At 41.5% G+C, this 22,063-nt stretch overlaps 1 protein-coding gene across 2 annotated transcripts in view; it reads right to left on the minus strand.

Moving 5' to 3' along the window:
* RET (ret proto-oncogene) overlaps positions 1–21,842 on the minus strand; it is an 86,928-nt gene extending 65,086 nt beyond the window's left edge. The window contains exons 1-2 of one of the 2 annotated variants that reach the window (XM_065638515.1): positions 21,786–21,842; positions 20,361–20,704 (exon numbers count right to left, since the gene is read on the minus strand). In XM_065638515.1, the coding sequence (XP_065494587.1) occupies positions 20,361–20,406 (46 nt within the window). In that variant the 5' untranslated portion in view covers positions 20,407–20,704; positions 21,786–21,842. Of the gene's footprint in view, positions 1–20,360; positions 20,705–21,747 lie in introns of both variants that reach the window. The other variant, XM_065638514.1, reaches the window with a different exon arrangement.
* Positions 21,843–22,063: the final 221 nt, after the last annotated feature.

The following is a 22,063-nucleotide window of genomic DNA, read 5'->3' on the forward strand; positions in this document are numbered from 1 at the left end:
TCATGTTTCAGGAGAAAAGCCAACAAATGTATTTGGAATTCTGCCTTTAAACAAACATCATATTACAACAGACACAAGTACTGCCTGATTCTTCCGAATGGAAGAAATACCCAAGAGAGAATCCTACTTAAACCAACCAAGGAGTGAATTAACAGCATTTCTCTTTTTCCACCATTCCTACAACGTTGCAGTCTCTCACACGATTAAATCGATAAGAAATATCTCTCTAAGAGAAACAAAGACAAGGTTTTCCACTAAGCTGTATACTGAAATGGTTAAAAATTGACAACAATGCTTGCAAATAGCAAACAAGAAAACTGTAATATTTAGTTACTAGAACTAAGAGTACTTTTCCATTCGCAGACCACAGAGAGCTTCTACAATATTGGATCTCTATTGCCATAAACTGGAGGAGGAAAAAAAGGGTGAAATGGAAGAGATTTGGCCAAGAACTGAAATGACAAGGAAACCATTTTTCCCGACTCCTTATCTGACATTTGGTCCACTGCAGCCTGTCAAGCACTTTTTGACAAGCCAGTGTGATGCCCCCTCAGCAGCCAGAATCCCATGAGATCATGAAGGTTATTCTTTTCCACGTAAAGAATGCTGATACGCAAAAGTTCTGGCAATAAAGTTCTTATTATTTTCCAAAGTATGAACAAACCTCCTTTCGGATACCTATGTCAGTTTTCTTTCTAAGGCATTTATATTCACATGGCTCTTAAGCGTTCCTCTTCTTCTAACGCTAAGAGCAAAAAATGCAAATTAGCAGCATCATATTCATCATGGTATGCCTTAAAATCAGACGAAAGCACTTGATTTCCAGTAAGGGCATGTCTTTTCATGCCACCACTAATCATCTGACACCACAGTATTTTCCCTAAACCACACTTAATGTCTTTGTTAAGAAATTAAATCTAATCACGAACACAGGCATATGAACGACAGCGTCTTTGGGCACAGACACTTGTCCTGCCAGGTTGCATACATGGGACGACAAAAGCAATCATGGTTTCTAAAACCCTGTATTTCCTCAATGAATTTACTACTTGCTCTGTGCCAAATTGAATTCTGACAGGGTCTCAAAACCAACACAAAAGGTGAAATTGAACTTAATGAGAGTTTTGCCGCTGAAATACACAAAGCTTGATCCTATCCAAAGTTATTTCATTTCTATCGCAAGGGGAAAATTCATAACAGACCTTAAGTTCCCTTTGAACACCTCTGTTTGAAAAAATGGGCCCATATTAGCAGTGTATTAGAAGTCACAAATGCTAGTCAAGACATTACAGCTACAGCCTCCTTCTTTAATCGTCTCTGAGTCATACATATCTGCATGCGCCAGGTTGTGTTTGTCCACATGGTTTTCATGTTAATTTGAGTATCTCAAAGACCCTGGCCTGAAAATTGCTCTATAAATATCCAGTGCATCACTTTTACTTATAAAAGTGATTAATTGAAGAATGTGAGCTGTTACTACCTTGAATAAGAAATAAAATGTCACTCAGCAAGCCATAAATCACAAAAGCTGCCAATAAAAGACGTCTGAACCATACTACAAGTCAGATGCACGCAAGCGTACTATCTGGAAAAAACAAGTACAGCCTTGCAACAAAAATATACCATTTACTTGTTTTATGAAACAGCTATAAACTTTTCAGACAATAGCCAACTTTGTGAAAAATATCCTTTCCTGATTAATCATAAAACAGATTATAAGTTTGTGGATGAAAACATTCAGAGGTGGGTTTTTTTTTTTAGGGGGTGAGTCATAAGGATAGATCCAAGCCCTTGAAAGGCAGCAGAGCCTGTCACAATGTTTGGAAAAAACTTAAACTCTTTTTGGTGGATGGGTATCGTATTTCCTACTAGTTCATTTATTTATCTATTTGTTCCTTATCATTTAACATAGAGGCATCAAAGAACTTCCTGATTCTCAAGTAACATATTGACTTTGTAAGGAATAAGTAAAACAAATTAATTCATTTAGGAAAATGTACTTGTAATAGAAATACATCTATCGTAACAAGATTAATGTTATCAAGAACACTGTTGATTAGCGTGTAAATAAAATACTGGAAGATAAAAGCAGCCTTGCTGGCGTATTGTATTGTTTTCCATAAGGCGTTTTTTAAACAGCGTAGCTATACTGTGATAATGGTTTTCACTGTACATCTGTTTATTTCATTAGTGGTTTTTTCTCTATTTTCAATAAATCTCTTTTGCATGTGGTAGTATTGGAAGAAAGACCACTTTAGTAAGACAACTCCTACTCTGCTTTACAATGACTATTGAGGGATGGCATTGAAAATTTGCTTTGCTTATCTTTGACAGAGCTGATAGAGATGTATAGCATGTTAAAATGTACATTCACATTTTAACACACACAAGCTACCACATTTTTCTCTTTTCCACAGTGAGAATGATACGCAACAATTATTAACAGAGTTTTCAATACAGGGATCTAGCAGTTTTCTAATAAATCAAATAGCCTGATGAAGAAAGGTATCTTAAGTTGCACTGTTCTCAGGAAATTAAAAATGGTTCACAGTACAATACATATCAAGAGTTGTGAGTAATTATAATCATAAGCTAGCAAAACCAAACTATTCCATAATTTTTATAGTGTTCGTGACTGTCATACCTAAAAGCTACCTGAGTAAATTACTTCTATACTCAAAGATTAAGAGTGGTTGTAATAGAGGAATCTGGTCTTTGCCTGTCTTTAAACAGAGCCTCTCAGAACAGGTGGTTCTTTTTAGGGTTTCTGAGGTTCTTAGGAGCATTTGGAGTGGGTTGCTCCCATGTAAAAGCACTCTTTTCACCACTATGCTTCCCCATGAGCAAGCAGTCTGATTCTGAATTTTCACACACTTCACTCTAGGTCTTGCAAGGTGCCTTGCTTCAGAAAAGCACAGCAAACCAAGGAGTAATGCTCTTGATCCAGACCGGGTCCAAACTTAGCAGGAATGTTTTCTTGATCTACCCCCACATCCGCAGTAAATAACATCATTTCTCTGAAGCAGCTAACGACAACAGCAACAATCTGCCTGTCAAACAAAACAACCAGCCTTTGCGGATCATAAGCAACTCCAGGTGATGAACAAGGAAGTACGGATGGAACTGTCAGATGAGGAGAGCTAGATACAGCTTGTTTCTAAAAAAATTACCTTTCTGAAATATCCTTCTATGGCTTGTTATTACATTAGATTTTCTTGTTCCTTCACAGCAGCTGTCTTTTAAAAAAAAAAAAAAAAATAGAAAAAGCAAACAGGTGTTTACTCAAGGATCAATTCACCTGCTGTTCCGCTGCTCCACCTGCCCCTGTCGCCTCACTACCTGGTCCAGCCGCTCAGCTGGGATGACTCATCTCTGCACAAGTACATTGCTAAATGATGTATTTTCAGGGGTTGTTTCTGCAAAAGGAGAAGGAAGGATAAAGACCTTTCCTTAATACCACATCACTTACTTTGTTTGCCTCCCTCCTTTGCCTTTTTTGAAGCAGAAAAAGCACAGTGGCTGAATCCTTCAGGCTTCTGAGTGCCAGGCTAATGTGCAATTCCCTGCTTCGTAATGAAAGGCATCATAATTCAAGGGCATCTGCATCATCCTCCTCCAGATAACAATTTACTGAAGCAGCGAAAGGGAAAGAGCTTTCAAAGTTTGTTGCAAAAATTTCAGATCTGTGTTTGAACAGAGTTGATGAATTTCCAGAAGCAGAGTGAAGTGATCTGCTTTGAATTAGCCATTATCTTTTACATCCCTCCGTGTTTCCTGTCATCACAAAAGAAGATGAGTTACCCTTTAACTTACTGTAGAATAATCCCTGACTACCAGCAAAGGGGTAGTTAATACTATTGGCAAGGATGATTTAGGAGACTATTTCAAAGCCCAGTTAACTATAAAAACAGAAGACATTAAAACAGCCTCACTCATTCGGCGTATCAAGTGAAGCGGGGCTTAATACCACAGCTGTTGGGAGATGTGACAGTATGACGAGAAATGGTGGTTTCTCACTTTCTCACTCAACAAATGTATGCAGCTTTGCTGACAGGAATAGGTGTTAACCAACCGTTGGTAAAATATAATATATTTGTATGACATCAGTGCCCACAACTGTCCTGGTCCAGATCTGACAGGCCTAAGAGTACAAAGAGGAGATCCTCACCTCGCAGATCAATCGGATTAATCCTTACTTTACAGATTTCCTATTTAAACAAAACAAGTAACCTGATGGCTGCAGCCAGACCAGAAAACCTGTACTATTTGGAAGAAAGCTTGATTCTAAATTTGGTTTTAAATCTATTTTAAGCCTCCTATAATGAAAATGCCGGTTATTTCAGAAAGCTACTTTACAGCCCTTTTTTTGTGCCTTAAGAATAGCAGCAAACAAATGCCCTCAAATCATTTGATAGTCAGAAGTTTTTGTTTGCTTTGAATTTTTTTCTTCAATTAGCTTGTTATTCTTGATCTTAAATATGTACACAAGTTTTTTCCACACAAACCCAACACACTCCCCCCACAAAAGAAAATAATAACAAAAACCAAAAAATAAAACAAAACAAAAAAAGAGGAGGGGCAGCTCTGCATTCGAAACTAACAAAAATTTTGTAATGGAATATCGTCACCTATAAAATGCTGGGAACCCATTTTGTATCCCTATATGTCCCTCGATCCTCATCCTCTCTTTTACAACAATACACACGTTTATTATCAAGGATTTAATTGCAAGCACTACTGAAATAGTCGTTTAATATGGCTCCTTGGATCTTTACTATGGTTGACAGACCATCAGTAGGATGAAGCCCACACATCAGAACCAGTGATAAAAGTGCAACACTTTTTCCCGTGGATATTCAGCTGCTGGAGGCACTACACAGAACACTGACATAAAGACCACCAACATCTCTGGATCAGGTATTGAACTAAACCATAACTTAAGAAACAGTAAAACCAAATAAACTTGCAGATATTTCTCCGTGTACTTGACAACAAGTTGACACTTAATTTTATAATGAGAAATCCAGACTCCTCCAAATGCAAAGCACCTTAAATGCGCTGATTCTCCTCCAGCATTTTCAAAATAGCAGTAATATTATTTAGTGAGATAAAATCAGCAAAACAGTCCATGTGGTGTATTTAATTTCTAGTGTACTCATTTCATGTCAGTCTGCAACCTCCCACTTCATCTATTACCATAAAACATCTCGTTATTGAAAAACAACCATAGATATTTAAAAAAGAGAGACGCTGCAAAATTTCTGTGTCTTACTCCATTGATATGATTGCTAGATGGTCTTTGCCAAGGGCTTGAAGACCCTGCTAAATATTCACCTAACTCTGGCCATTTGTTTCCCACAACAATCCAAATTGATAACTTGTTTATCCAGACAGTTCTGCTAAAACAATCAGCAATGAGAGAGCTGCCAATGGCCACATTTAAATGGCTTTTTAAGTCTTTAGTGTTAATGTCTCATTGACATAAACGGAGCAAACCCTCCCCTTTTACAACTTTTATTCCAAAGTAATGTGCAAACTCTGGAAGTTGTCACCAAATTGAATTTGGCTTTCATCACTTGATGATGGGAAAAGTTACCCTGGCAGATGGAATGGAAACTAGTCGCAATGCGCTCCTCAGGAACAACTATAGCAAGTTGAAAAGGAAAAAAACACCCCGCTATAATTAATAGTGGCAATTTCATTATTGTCTTAATTATTTTGCAGTCTACAGGTCACCTGAAATCTAGGGGAAAACACATTCTTCTTTAAGTGAAGCTAGAAAAGACTATGACCCCATTAAATGCACTGGAGAACCATTATAGTAAAATCTTGTCCGTTCTGCAGCATTGACAGTTTCCCAATTTCCTCTACAGTTTGGTCTGTTTTCCCTCATTAAGTAGATCTGACATTAGCAAAAGAAAAGAAACATGCATTTTAACACTAACTTGGCTGGAACTTTTCCAAGCTAGTAAGACAGAAGCAGAAGCTGGAGTGTGGTACCTGAATTAATTTCTTATATTTTCTTTTTTTTTTTTTTTATTTTTAATTTCTTATTTCATTGACAACTTGTTTTTTTTAAAGCTCATTCTTTCTAAGCAGCACCACATTTGGGGGCTCTGGTCAACCCTGGCTACATATGGACTTCCAACAAAAAAAAAGGTACAGGTAGATCTTTGCACAAATAACTTCAGTGTTGTTAACAGTTTAGGCAATATACTCGATGACATATGACTGTATCTGCATCTATTATCTAGTGATATCTAAGGGCAGTCGTAATCAGTGTTGCTAAAAGGAGGTATCTCTTGTGAGAAGGGAAAGAGGAGGTGTTCTGCAGTTTCTCCAAGTCAACTCTGTAATGATAATGCTCCTTCCTATCTTTTTAATTAATGAAAAAATAGTTAAGGCTTAAGGTTTTTTTTCTATTGTGAGACTGATGGTACTCACAAGCTATTCAAAAGCTAGATGTGGAAAAAAAAATCCAAACAAAACATTCCTCCCAGACAAAAATCACACGTCTGAAGAATCACAGATGCTGTGGTAGTGTCTGCGCTCTTTTTCAGGATGTTTGGAACGGTGATCAGGTAGCCCAATGTAATTTAGTTTTCAATGGTAGCTCCACACGTTTGAAGGTTTCTGTCCAAATGCCAGAAAAGGTGTCAAGGTAACAATTCTGCTTTAAATCAAGACTAACTAGGGTTGAATTCAGTCCTTGGAAAGGAGGAATAATAGTCTGTTTCTTCTTCATAGTGATTTCCTACCTCTGTCTTGCATTCAGAATGGGATACAACCTATTGTCATGCCATGCTGGCACATACAGGGTAACAGAAAATGTTCTCCAACAAATAGGAAATGGAATAACATTATAGGATTGCACTGTTTTCCCCCACAGTTTTTATCTGTAAAACAACTTATCAGTTCCTTCCACGAGATCAGTGCTGCAAACCAACAGCAGTTAAGTAACTCATGCCTCAAACCTCACTTTAAACTAAGCACATTTAAACATAAACACTTACGAAAATGTTGTGGAATTACAATGAAAGCATTATTGCAGTGAAAGATACTAACTGTGAAGCAAAACCAACAATGAAGAAATGCAAGCTACAGTTCTTCAAAGATTAAAATCTAACAAAGCATTGCATTGATAAAAACGAAAACTAGAGGAGAGCTATCAGCAGCAGAAGTCAGAGACAGATAAATGGTCCTGGCAATTGTAATTTAGGATTCATGGTGGAAAATACTGACAGCAGAGTTATAATCCCAGTGCTGATTTTTTCATGGTCTTTCTGCTGTCATTAAATTCTCATTTAATAAGAACTGCCTACCAAACCATAAATCCAGTTTAAGTCTTAAGAAAATGGATCCTCAAATCCTGTGTCTACTTCAATAAATATTACCCCTCCAATGCATTTCCTTTTCTGTCTGAAGAAAACAGCACTGTCTCTATTCTTCTGGGTGACAAGGTCAGGTCATACGTACATAGACTTTTTCGAGGCCCTAACTGGAAATGCTCAGTGCCAGTGTGAGGTCCCCAACTCATTGCCTGCGATTTGAGAATGCCGAGCATGGTATTAGAACTTGATTTTTTAAAAGACAAAGGCCACCATATAGCAAATATATCCCTGGGGATATTCTGGAAACCAGAAACTCCAGAAGCTCATCTTGACATCAAAGGCATCTAGCTCCTGTCTATTCAGCTGTTGATGACTAACAATATAAGTATTTTGATATCAACTCTCAAGTTGCATTGACCACAGACTTGTTATCACGATCTCTTAAAGAGCCCTGATTGATCAAACGGCAGGCATTAACTTCGGCAGACATACAAAGGCTCCATTTGTCCTATTTCTTGCACACTAAGCACAAAACCATAGGAAGATGAAGTCAAAAGTTTCCAACACAGGTCATCAACTCACTGAAGGTAGGACCCATTATACATAACCCACACCAATAGACTGCTGTCCCACCTGTTTTTCAGCTACTTCCAGTGATAGAAATCCCACAGTGACGGCACACAACTGATTCCTGTAGCTCTGTTACCAAAATGTTTCCTGATTCTTACTTGCTGTGATACAAGTCTCAGGTGTCGTTTCCACCATTGCTCCATTTTCACTATTACATCCATCTTTATAATACTTTTGCATAAACTGAAAAATTTGAACTGTGTTTTCTCAGTTGTCGTTATGAATAAATATTGCCAAATGTTTCTATTTTTCTCTAAAAACAGTATTTCCTAAACTTCTTGTTATTATCCTTCGCATTCCAAGAGTTATGAAGGCTAAAATGCACCATTCAGAACTGGATACTGTCGGTTATCATCAGGAAATAGGCTGCTGGACCAGACGGACTTTTAGTGTGATTCCATGTAGTAATTCTTACATTATCACTACCACCAAGGACTAACAGAAAGAACAAAACAACAACAAACAAAACACACTAACACATTTGGTCAAGTCCTTGTTACTAGTCTCCTTATTACTTTGCCATATGTAAGTACTACATTCAAGCTAAGTTCAGCTTGTGATTACCAACATAAACATTTAAATAACGTGTCTTTCCCTTATTGTCTCCTAGAAGTTGTGTTGTGGACAAAGAAATTCTGAAAGGCTAAAGTAGAGGCTTGTATAGCTTCTTCTAATTTGTTTTCTAATTGTCAGGTACTTAAGATTTCTATGCCATAATAGCAAGATTTCCTGTGCTGAGACAAAGGACAGAACTTTTTTAATCAAGTGAAAAAATCCCACCTAACTGCATGACGCCAAGAGATGAGGCTTTAATGGAGTACTGGAAAATTTGTAAAAATACAAACAAATATAGAGCCCATGGCAGCCGAACAATTAAAAAAAAAAAAAAAGGCAAGAAGTAAAACTTTGGGCTTTCTATTCTTAATTATTTTCTTTAGGTATTTTCTGCCCCGAAACTTTTGCTTCAATTTTTATTTAAAATTTTATTTTAGATTAAAATCTAAGAAGAAAAAGAGTTAAAGACCCTTTCCCCAACAATAACAAGCTCACTTAAATGCCTCAATATTATGAGACAAAAGTAGTTTTATAAATGTTTCCCTTCTTACAGAGGTTTTTGAGTGACCTATCCCCATCTCTTAAGATGATCTTGCTTGCTGTTGAATTTAGAGAAATTAATTTTAAATATTTTGATTATTTTCTCTCTTTTTTTTAAAACAGAAAATAATCTGGAAAATTCATATTATAAACTTGCTCACTATTCAAAAAATCCTTAGCAAAGCAATTTAGGACAAGTCTGATCTTCACAAAGGCACGAGTTTATCAAAGCAATAAAACTGTTTAAAATGCTTTCTCATTCAGAGCATGTCAGCAATGCTGCATTGAAATGTGCAATAAAATTTATATTACAGCCATATTGTTCCCCCCTCATTACTTTAAAACTTATATGTTCAAACCCCAAATTTAAACACTCTCATTGCCTTTTTTTTTTTTTATAATTAGGATTGGGATGAGCCACTGTACAGAAATAATCTTCCTCAGTCCTTTTTATTTCAATGACATCCACAGGCTCAGCCAGAGAAACCTCTACTCTGAATTGCTCTAAAGCAATAAGAGGCAATCATGATTTCTTTATATTTGTTACTGTATTTCCTTCCAAAGACACTTCGACTATCAAAATACAAATTGGGTACCAAGCATATAACTCATAGCTCAAAAGCAGCACAAGTGATCCCAGGTACGAGAGCACCAGAAACTGTTGCCAAACGTCTTTAGTTCAAGGAAACTACAGGCCTATGGGAAGGTTTAAGGGCAGCTCTTCCCTGGTCTAACTCAGGGAAGTTAGACTATTAAGACGGCTTCTCGGTAAAACTATCCGGTTAAATAAATCAATACATACACACAGAGAGAGAGAGAGAACTTTGTTCATGCTGTCAGTGAAAAGTATCTCAAATGGGTGTATTAATCGCATTGAGAAAGTGGTCAGGAGCTTTGTGCCTAACCCTCCGGTGACACGGCAGGACAAAGAGATCCAAATTAGCTCTAAACATACAAGCCCAGATATTGTAAACTAAGGCAACACAGAGCTCAAGGCAAGCTAATCTCACCTACCTCTGAGCAATAAAATGTGCTGCCTCCAAATTAGATGGATCTTTGTGTTTTGCAGGCAGCAAAAGAAGTTTGAGATGTTACACTTACTTGTAACGTGTTTCTCACACAACAGCACAACCCACATTTCGGAGCCACGACAATCGCTAGTCTGGATACACACCAGGAAAGGGGAACAGCACAGCAAAGGGTAACAGAGAAATTTGCCACCTGAATGTACTAACATAGTTTTAACGTTGGGAACTTGTGCATGATTCTTTAGAGCGCTTTTACTCAGCCGTCCCAGCCTAAAATTCTTCGCTAATATGGGATAAACCTAAGCATATGCCTAAGTACTCAGAGATGTGAGAAGGCTCCACTAAAGTGCTTTACAAAGTGATGTTCTTCATACTGGAGGCATCAAAGCAGCACTTTTTTTTTGTGAATAATAAGCATTGGATACTTTCTCCAAAGGTCCTATCAGAACTTCTCCGTTATCACAGTGTGATTTCACATGACAGAATCAAAATAGCCAAAGTCCTCCACTCAAATCCACTCTCATTCTCCTGCTCCCAGTTTGAATTTTTACTCCTCCCTTTTCTAGTAAAATAAAAACTTTAAACCTTTCCCTGATGAGATTTTTGTATCCTCTCCTTTCGCCTCCCTGTTATTTAGATTTCACCAACACCACCCTTTTGTCTTGCAGACCACAAAGCAATGGCAATATAATTTAGAAATATTTTCATAGAATTTGCCAGTGTCTGATTTTATTCTTGAAAAAGAAAGCCTGATTGCAGCCTTGGAGTACATGCACAGTTCAAAGCCTCTCCTGCTTTGAGATTATCAACTATCATAAATGTAAGTATTAATTATTCTGTAGCGGGTATTCCCATACAAATAGACATAATTTATTTAACGGAAAAAGTCAGCTGTTTAAAGCCATAGATGACTGTTGTGGACTAAATTTCAGTAAGCCATAGCCTTTGACTTTGTCCCATTTTATCTGTATTAATCCAAATTCTTTATCCCCCTCTCCTCACCACTGCTCTGCGGAACTGCAGGCACATTGGTGGTCAGTGTCCTTCACTCAAACACGCAGCAGCAACACAAAGAGCTACTTTCAACCTGATAGGTAATTTTTGAGGAACACAGTGGTGGGCGTGGAGAAGACAAACAAATCCATTCTCACTAACAGTTTGTAAACTACTCATCACAGAATCACAGAATGTTAGGGATTGGAAGGGACCTCGAAAGATCATCCAGTCCAATCCCCCTGCCAGAGCAGGAACACCTAGGTGAGGTTACACAGGAAGGCGTCCAGGCGGGTTTTGAATGTCTCCAGAGGAGGAGAATACACAACCCCCCTGGGCAGCCTGTTCCAGTGTTCCGTCACCCTCACTGAGAAGAAGTTTCTTCTCAGATTTAAGTGGAACCTCTTGTGTTCCAGCTTGAACCCGTTACCCCTTGTCTTACTGTTGGTTGTCACCTAGAAGAGCCTGGCTCCATCCTCGTGACACCCACCCTTTATATATTTATAAACATTGACGAGGCCACCCCTCAGTCTCCTCTTCTCCAAGCTAAAGAGACCCAGCTCCCTCAGCCTTTCCTCATAAGGGAGATGCTCCACTCCCTTCATCATCTTTGTGGCCCTGCGCTGGACTCTCTCCAGCAGTTCCCTGTCCTTCTTGAACTGAGGGGCCCAGAACTGGACACAATATTCCAGATGAGGTCTCACCAGGGCAGAGTAGAGGGGAAGGAGAACCTCTCTCGACCTACTAATCACACCCCTTCTAATACACCCCAGGATGCCATTGGCCTTCTTGGCCACGAGGGCACAGTGCTGGCTCATGGTCATCCTGCTGTCCACCGGGACCCCCAGGTCCCTTTCCCCTACACTGCTCTCTAATAGGTCATTCCCCAACCTGTACTGGAACCTGGGGTTGTTCCTGCCCAGATGCAAGACTCTACATTTCCCCTTGTTATATTTCATTAAATTTTTCCCCGCCCAACTCTCTAGCCTGTCCAGATCTCACTGGATGGCAGCACAGCCCTCTGGCGTGTCAGCCACTCCTCCCAGCTTGGTGTCACCAGCAAACTTGCTGATAGTACACTCAATTCCCTCATCCAAGTCATTGATGAATATATTGAACAGTATTGGTCCCAGACCTGACCCTTGAGGCACTCCACTAGATACAGGCCTCCAACCAGACTCCGCCCCATTGATCACAACTCTCTGGCTTCTCTCCTTCAGCCAGTTTGCAGTCCACCTCACTACCCGATCATCCAGTCCACACTTCCTCAGTTTAGCCGTGAGGATGCTGTGGGAGACGGTGTCAAATGCTTTGCTGAAGTCAAGGTAGACCACATCCACTGCTTTGCCATCGTCACTCCACCTTGTTACGTCTTCATAAAAGGCTATGAGGTTGGTCAAACACGACTTCCCCTTGGTGAAGCCATGCTGACTGTCCCTGATGACCCTCTTATCCTTGATACGTCTTAGGATGGCACCAAGGATAAGGTGTTCCATCACTTTCCCAGGGATGGAGGTGAGGCTGACCAGTCTATAGTTGCCCGGGTCCTCCTTCTTGCCCTTTTTGAAGACCGGAGTGACATTTGCTTTCCTCCAGTCCTCAGGCACCTCTCCCATTTCCCAAGACTTGGCAAAGATGATGGAGAGCGGTCCAGCAATGACTTCAGCCAGCTCCCTCAGCACCCACGGGTGCATCCCATCTGGACCCATGGATTTATGGATGTCCAGATTGCTTAACTGGTCCCTAACCCAGTCCTCATCAACTAAGACAAACTCCTCCATTGCCCGGCCTTCCTCTGGGGCCTCAAGGGTACGGGGCTCCTCAGGACAGCCTCCGGCAGAGTAGACAGAGACAAAGAAAGCATTCAGTAATTCTGCCTTCTCTGTATCTTCTGTCACCAGGGCACCCACCCCGTTCATCAGTGGGCCTACATTGCCTCTGCTGTTAGTTTTATCTGCCATGTATTTGAAGAAGCTCTTCCTGTTGTCCTTGACCCCTCTCGCCAGGTTTAACTCTAAGGAGGCCTTAGCTTTCCTACTTGCCTCCCTACATCCTCTGACAACAGCCTTATATTCTTCCCAAGTGGCCAGCCCCTCCTTCCATGATTTGTAAACCCTCCTCTTCCACTTGAGTTTGCCCAGCAGTTCCCTGTTTAACCACGCAGGTCTCCTGGCTCCCCTCCTTGACTTCCTGTGCATCGGGATGCACTGATCTTGAGCTTGGTAGAAGCAGTCCCTGAATGTTAACCAACTATCTTGGGCCCCTTTACCTTCAAGCAGCCTTGCCCATGGGATTTCCTCCAGCAATTGTTTGAAAAGGCCAAAGTCGGCCTCATATTTCTTACATCCTCATTTCTCTTTGCACAGAAGTACTTTTCAATGTCTACTTTAGATAATAGGATATGGAAGGCCACCATACCAACAAAGGCAAAAAAAATCCATAAGCTAATCAGTGCAGAAGGACCCTCTTAAGGGAGCCAAAGGGAGCTGCTCTGCAATATCCTCATTAGAGGGAACAATCTGAAAGTCTCAGCTCTTGATGTAGGAACAGTGGGGTAAAGAACTACCCAAAATTATGCATCTACTCCTCACAAAACCAGACAAACTTCTCTGTGTCCTTAAGCTCCCAGGAGATTTAGTCTCATCTCCAGGTCAGCTTTGGAATGCACTGACAGGACTACGGGATGCCTGTTCTAATTCAGTGACATGTGAAAAGAAAAGATAATGGAATTGTCCATATCAGAAAACTTGGTGTCTCTGAATTAGGGGAAAAGCCCAGATTTAATTTTATTATCTGAGAGATAAATTTGTCTCACTTAGAAGAAAGCCATAATGGACATGAAAAAAACCCCACCCATTCCAGCAACACAAGCAACTTCGTATGTATCAGTTAAATATAACGTTTAATTAGTTTCCTAAATGCATACACAGAAAAGCCATTAGACAACCATTAGGAGTAATAGACCCTTTTTTTTTTTTTTTTACAATCACCTGATTTTGTTAGGCAAATTTCTAATGTAATTCAGTCAAAAAACATTTTTGGCAGTCTTATCCCAGCAAAGTTTCCAATTCCCTTTTTTCACAGCAATCGCTGTAATTTTCCCGTAAACTCTAAAGCGCTGATGATCATCTTCATTTCCGCAGATTTAAGGAGCACCTCTTCTAGGTAAAAATGTGCCTGCTATGTTTATGGTCCCATGTCAAGATGCAGAAATCTGAAACTATTCAGTTATTTTTATAAAGTAATCTTTAAGAAAACAATTTTGTGCTCTTCTGGCAGGGGGGAGAGGAGATAAAACGCCTGATGAATAAGATGGCTTTAGATACCTTTGTTGTCCTTTTAAAAACAACAGATCTCCAAAAGGAGCAAAATCCACCTGACTGTTCACATCTCAGCTGACTTACTATTTTATTAACAAAAACTTTCTTAATAATGTTAATAAGTAGCAACGTATCTACATAAAAGTTGTCAAAAGGCTCATGACTTTACCAAAACATTGTGGAAGTGGCCAATATACCTTACTGATGAAGGACAAGATGCCATTGTAAAAATAAAGCCTCTAAACAGATCTTGTTCTACAAACAGCTTCTCTGATGTTGTTTTATTCTTGATGCATCATCACTCTAGAGATTCTGTAAAGTTTTCCAGCGTATTTTCCCCACTTTGTGTAAGCTCCAGTATGGGGTTATGTGATACGCAATCAACATATGACATGCAAAGGCGAATGTTCCTGATGGTACTATTTTACAGAAAACTAAGAGAGAGTGTGAGACAACGAGCAAATCTGTAGCACAGCTGTTAACTGAGCTTGAATCCTGATCTAACCAAACTAATATGCAAACCTCAAATCTATCCTTCTCCTACGGTAATTGCTTTATTTATCCTTGCAATGCTTCAGTTGTTTGCTTTCCAAAAATGTAATAGACAGTTAAAAAAAAAATCATCTGGCAAATAAACAATTCCAAAGCTTCTTTTGAATAATTTGGTGAATTTTTAAGCTCTGATTCTGCCAAACCAAACAAAAGTAAAAACAGCCAAGAACAGACTCTGTGCCATGAATGTGCCTCAATCCCGAAAGGGCATGTTCTTAACATACACCTTGTTCAGATACGGAATCAGCACTTGTGGTAAAGTTTTGCAACATCACTAACAGAAACACAAACACCCAAGAAGAAGTGTCGGGCAGATCATTACGTTTCAAAACCAAGAGACAATTCCAGTCAATCACCAGCTGGCACCACTCTCAGTTCTGCGGGAAAGCTGAAGGATGCCAACCGTGAATAAAGCATACCTTCTCCTCACCGCAGACGGACTCTAAGTGACCTTTACACAAAAAGGCCCTCTAGAAAACACTGAGCTCCTATAGCATGGATTTTTGCCAACCCACGGCACATTTGTGTTTGCTACTTTGCACCATGGGGAAGACAGCAGCCTAGGAAGAGCAGGAGCTATGAATTCTTGTTTACTGTTAGTATATCTCCTTTAAATACACGACATGTTGCAACAGTACAGTTGCCAAATGAGGTACTGAGTAGAGAGCTACTATTTGGTTTCCCTCAAACCAGTTACCTCAGTTCGAATTCTAAAAAGCCCAGAATTAGTACTCGCCTCGTTACCAGCCTGAGTAGCGGTGCCAAGAATGCAAGTACAGCAGCAAGCAAGGAAATCCTTTCCCTCCTGCCAGGGGCCAAACTGGGGGAGAGGGGAAGAAACCGAGATTAATAAAATACAGGTTTTCACACCAGTCGTGTCTGTTGTTTCAGCTACGTTAAAAAAAAAAAACCAACAACACACAAAACACTCAAAGACTATAATACGACATATAGATGGAAAACTAAACATGGGCATGCTACTGAGTGTACATCTTGTTTACAGGTGCTGTACCGCTGCTGTCATACAAACTGATTGCTTATGTTAATATTATAAGAAATCTTGTCTGTTAATCAAAGCCTAATGCATGATTTTTTCAGCATTAAAATGCTGGCTTTTTGTAATCTTCATAAATTTCCTTTATAATGTATGATAGTAACAAAACTCATGAATGAAGCTGAAGACCAACAAGCTGACTGGCAGAACTAATCAAACCAATACTGAATATTCCCCTGACACATACCATGAGAAGACAGGCAGATAAGCAAAGGACAGGCATCCAAGATATGGAAGATACAGCAAAAATAATGATGAGAAGTAAAGGGAATTAAATATAACACAAATACAGATCCTATGGGCACAAGTTAAAAAAAAAAACAACACGGTACATTACTTTCTGTGAAATGGAAAATGCTGCAGGTCGTGAACTTCAGTGCAAAAGTTCATTTGTTGAGGAACTGGAAGGTGAAGGACCTGGGAATAGGAATAAAGTGAGGAGAGACACTGAGACGGGAGGGCCCCAGAAGGTCCAGGTACCTTCCCTGGGGGTTTGCAGGAGCACTGGGATGAGCCCCGCGATGGGTCTGCGCGTCCCGGCTCAGGAGCGAGCAGGTGAGCGGTGCGAGGGGAAGCACTGGCCCCAGCAGGGCTGTGAGCTGCCTGGGGAAGAGCCAGTGCATGAGATGCTGAATATCTGGGCAGAGAAAAACAACAAAGTAGGAGAGAACCAAACTGTCGTAATTAATACCCTTTTTACAACCAGTAAGATCAGCAAGATTTGAATTTTACCTCAGAATAACACTCAGACCCTCTCTAAACAAGACACATAGGATCTAATGAAGTGCCTCTCACCTGTCTCCACAGATTCCCTTTGTCCTTGCCCTACAGCCAGGGTTATAATCTAATGAAATAAAATGAAAATCACATGTTGTCGAACCAGAACACTGCCAAAATAACAGGTATGCAAAGATATTTATGTCTGTCTTTAGCCTGGTCCCTGACTCAAGTCATGGTCTGTGCCCCGCCATTTGGTCTCATTAGCACTGTTTTAATCTAAAGATGTTTGTGTACAGGGGATCATCTTTTTTTGAAGAATCACATAGGTGTTCTTTTCTTAGGGAAAACATCCATTTCTATCATGAAATACAAATATTACACAAAATATATAAACTTTGAGAAGAATGTCAATATTTACACAGTTGGTTTCTGGTCTGTCCTTGATCTGGATGCATGAGTTGAGCCAGGACTTGTAAATTGTAACTAGTGAAAATAAAACATTAACAGTAACCATAGCAGCACGAAAATGCACTGTAAGAATTGACGCCCTGCTTAAATGAATATCAGAACTAATATGTTCATCAGTAGTTTCATGCCACAGTCAATAAAAAAAGAAAAAAGTTCGAATAGTCTATATTCAAGAGCACATTTGTTAAAGTAGCATCTCTTATTATTTCCATGTAGAAGCAGGTTTCTCTTCTGATTTTACAAAATATGCATACTGTAATACTTACAAAATTTATTTTAACTGAAAACCAATTATCTATTCAAAAGTATTCCCTTTAATAACAAAAATTATTTTCCAGATAAGACAATCCTCCTAAGTCTTTCCCATAGGCACTCTTTTCTATACTTAACTGAACAACGTTCTTCTCCTATATCAATGAGCTTTTAGAAATGAATCAAAACTCCAGTGCCAAACAGCCATGCAGCATGGTGTGCAAATAAACACCCTAAAGCCCTACCACTGACAAGATGTAAAACTTTTGAAAAATACATGTGCACACTCCATAATAAAAATCTGCATTTCTTTTAATTGATATTGATGAAAAAGAATGTTTAATTTGAGAAGAAACATTCCTTTTACTTTCTCTCTTTCTAGGCTGCGGCACGTTGATACCAGTGCCTGCAGGAGGTTCACGCACTGCTTACGGTGCAAAAGCAGCAAGGCTGCAGCCTTTCTGCTCCAGAACAAGTGCTCCAGTGTGCTTTTGGAAGCCTACCAATACAAAACAACCAGATCTAACCCCTTCAGCTAACAGCACACTCACCAGATTGATTAACCCAGCTCACTCGGTAAAAGGCAATCTCTTTCTACGTTAGAGATAACCTTTGGGTTAGTTCTGAACACGTGTTTCAAGAACCACTGCAGTTTTAAGCTTTCAAAACCCACCATTAGATAAATCAAAGATGCACCGACAGGAGCGTATCACTGCATGTTAACTTTGGGTGGTGAATCCTCTATGGCAAGGTCTTGCCCGGGTGAGAGAGACTCCTTCACGACACCCAGCAAGAGCTCGACGCAGTTCCCATTGAACAATGTCTGGCTTTCCCCTGGGACAGAGCCCCACTGAAGTTTCACTGCGTTCCTCCTCCTGCCAGTGAACTGCAGCATCACACATCAGGTAGCTCTGTTTCTAAACAGGGACTCTTATGCACGCAGGGATTTTGCTAGTACCTCCAAGACATAACGACTACCTTACCCCTGTTGTCAACTCAGCTTTTATTACATAAATAGGAATTAGTGTCACACATCTAAACAACGTGAAACAGTGATTCTCCAGCAACAGACACCCATATGACATTGCTAATATGCTAGACTTCTGGAAATAACTATGAATACAATTACCCTAAAGTGTGATTCTAGATGTATACAACTTTTCTTCCCCATAGTTTTACTAAAAATTAAAGGAAATCAAATATTAAGCTCACCAGTCAAAGCTGAGAACATAAACAAAATTACTATTTGCAATTTTAAGTATAAGCAAGTGGTATTAAAAAAAAAGTCTACTTGGCAGTCTATCCTGCTCAAATAAATCAACTCCTATAATATTCCTCCAAGCTATGGACAGATCCAAGAGTTAACAATTTATGGTCACATTTAATAATAAAAAGTCTTTCAAACTGATTTCTAACAACCTAGGTCTGATACTTAAAGGAGGAGGCTTTAGATATCTATCTTGAGTGGGGAGAACACACAGAGACAATTCCCTTTCCCATCTATTACTTTCAGAGTGAAATTCATATAAAGTTATACAACTAAAAGTAAAACCAAATAATAGCCCAACTGAAACGGAAACAATGGAAAAAAAAAAAAAAGTACGAGAAAGCGGCTCAGGATTTCCAAGCACCCATTAGTTCAGTACACACAACATTCTGGGGCATCACGGCATTAATAACAGTAAGCATCTGTCCAGCTTAAATGGAAATCACTGAAAATAATTTTCAAGCAAATGCATGTGACTCATTTTGGCTAATGAAAACATAACCTTCAAACTGAACAACTTAGGTAAATTACATTTCTCCCAATTCTGCCAAAAACATTAAAGGAAATGGATTTGCCAAAGATAAAAGCAAAGTAGGCGTGATAGATCATCCATTAGCAATAAAAGTATGGCTAATTCTTCTGGAGAGTGAAATGAACCGGGATACAATCCATTCTGGGGTTTGTGTGTTCACTTTTTGTTGTTCTTGTTGTTTGTTTGGGGACTTTTGTTTGTTTGTTTTTAAATAAGTGGTTAGATGTAGTATAATCCACATATTTTATTCTCAAACATCCTATGTTTGAGTACCAGTGAGTTTTTATGTAAGATCAGGCCTTAACAATAATGTACTAGGAAGAGAAAGAATAACGACAACTTGAAGTATTTTAGCATACTAAAGAAAAAATAAAATAAAATAGATACTTCATAGTCTCTGCAAGTTAGAGAGAGTAGTTTAAGCCAGTGTGAACTAATAACAATAAACTTGAAACAATAACAAGAAGGAACAAGTTGCACTGTTTACGGATAATCACAAGTACAGAGTTAATATTGCACTTTACTCTCTGTTATACAAACTAATGAACTATCGGTCTGGTTTGGGATTTGCTTTTTTTCATAAATACATTTTTGGCGTGCAAGGTTGTACTGTATTCTGGAGCAAACAACAACTTTGATTTATTCATGTAAACATCAGAAATGCATTGGCAAACAAAGCCATATGGAAGAAAAAGAGAGAGAATGGATTTTCTGTTTGCTTTAGAAACTTGACATCTGTGGATAGTATCATCTAAGTTACGATCCAATAACTTTTCATATTTTTGGTCATTTTCATTTATCAATCCAAACCCCATCTAATTTGATGATGCAAAAAGCTCTGGGAAGGGGACAACGGAGAAGGAATAATGTTTTAGAAACTTGAAATAGGAATACACTTGAATATATTCTTCCCTTTCACATCATAAATTTAAAGAACAAGGAGACTCACATCTGTTCTGACTTAACCTTAGAACTTAAAAAGCAAAGAAAAAGTATTAAGGTTATTTATATCTTGTTTGTATTTTGAGAAAGATTTTCTAAGCCGGACCCAGCCGCCGGTGTCATCCATCACCAAAGCCCGGCAAACGTCCCGCGAGGCTGGTCTCGGCGGTACTTACCCCCGCAGAGGAGGAGAAATCCCGCCGTCCGCCCCGCCGAGGGCATCTTCCCCCGCGCCGGGACTCCTGCGGCCCCGCCTCGGCCGCCGGCGCTCCGGGCGGCACCGGGCGCGCTGCGGGCCCCCGCGGGCTCTCAGTCGGGCCGGCCCATGGCCCAGGGCGGCGGCAGCGGGCCGCGATGGGACGCACCAAGCCGAGCAGGGACGGGACGGACAGCGCCGGGATGCTTCTTCGAGATGCCGCTCCGCCGGTTCCTTCCGTCGGTCCTCCCGGGTCCCGCCCCGTTGCCACCGGCCGGGAAAACGCGCCCTTGTGCTCCCAGCGGTGCCGGCGCCCCTCGGGCTCTGCGGGGAGAAGCCGAAGTCACAGGCGAAGCCCCGCTCTGCCGCGCCGCGCCTGCCGCTAAGCCCCCCGCGCTGCCCGGGCGGCGGCACCACCCGGCTCGGGCCAGCCCCCGGCCCCTCCTCCGCGCCCGGCTGCCGGTGCGCGCTACCCGGGCCACTCGGGGCCGCCCCGCCCGGCGGCAGCCCCCGCCCCGCCCGCGGAGCCGCCGCGCAGGGGAGCGGAGGGGGCGCGGCGGCGGCTCCGCCCCGAGCATCCCCGCGGACAAGGTGCGGGGCGCCGGGCGGCTCGGAGCGGCAGCGCGGAGCCGCCTCCCGCGGGGTGCCGGTGCAGCGGCCCGAGTCCCCCAGCCCCCACAGGGAGGTAGCGGGGCGCGGGCGGGAGGAGGAGGCGGCCGGGGGGAAAGGAAGACCCGCGAGCCGCGCAAACACACCAGGTGCGAGACAAAGCAGGGACAGGCGCTGCGGCACCAGGATGTATCCAAGTGGCCGCCTCCCCCCCCCGCCCCAAACACATTAAACGTGTTGAATAATTAATCCTTGGGAGAGGAGACAATTTTTGCTTGATGGTAGGAGGATGCTGTAAGAGATGAGCTCTACCTGGCAGGCAACCAAAGTAACCCGGAACGCAAGCATCCCGCTTAGCGGCGAAACGCCACTTCAAAACCGCAAGCGGAGCGATTAAAAAAAAAAAAAAAAAAAAAAGGCAATCTGGCCAAGCCAGACCAAAACTACGCTTTAACAACAGGTCAGGCTCGCTGGGAAAAGCCGTCCGAAAACGCCGCCGCTAGCAAACACCGCCCAGCACATTTGGTGCGGCGCTGCCGGACCTGCCTCCGCCCGGCAAACCCTCGCCGCAGGGCCGGCACTCGCCCCTCGCCGCGGTCCCCAGCCCCGCTCTGCCCGGCTGCGGCAGCCGGGAGGACCCCGCCGCGAAGCCCCGGGACGGGGCGGGCGCAGCCCCGCAGCCCCCGCCGCCCCCGCGCAAGCTCCGCGCTCCCCAGCGCCAGACAGCGGCCCCCGCCCGCCCGCAGAGGCACACCGACCTCTCGGCTGAGGGAAAACCCTGTCCCTTTCTGTTCACCTCTCTTCCCAGGCCACTTCGACCTGCTGAGGATGTAGTTGCTCCCCTTCCCTCCCCAAAGCTGGTGTCGCCTCCACACAGCCGCGCTGCTCTGGCGATCTAGACGTCAGGATTCAGACACAGATCAGCAGCTACAGCTCTGATCTTGCTCAGCCACTTTGAAACGCCCAAGCAAGAGCAAGGAGACACACACAGCAGAATGATACTCAGTGGAAGTTCACTTAGCAAGAACTGCCATACATTACTTCAACACAAATCAAACAGGAAATTCTCTCTCT

Source organism: Caloenas nicobarica, chromosome 7 (genome assembly GCF_036013445.1).
Source record: "Caloenas nicobarica isolate bCalNic1 chromosome 7, bCalNic1.hap1, whole genome shotgun sequence".
In the NCBI taxonomy this organism is placed as follows: Eukaryota; Metazoa; Chordata; class Aves; order Columbiformes; family Columbidae; genus Caloenas; species Caloenas nicobarica.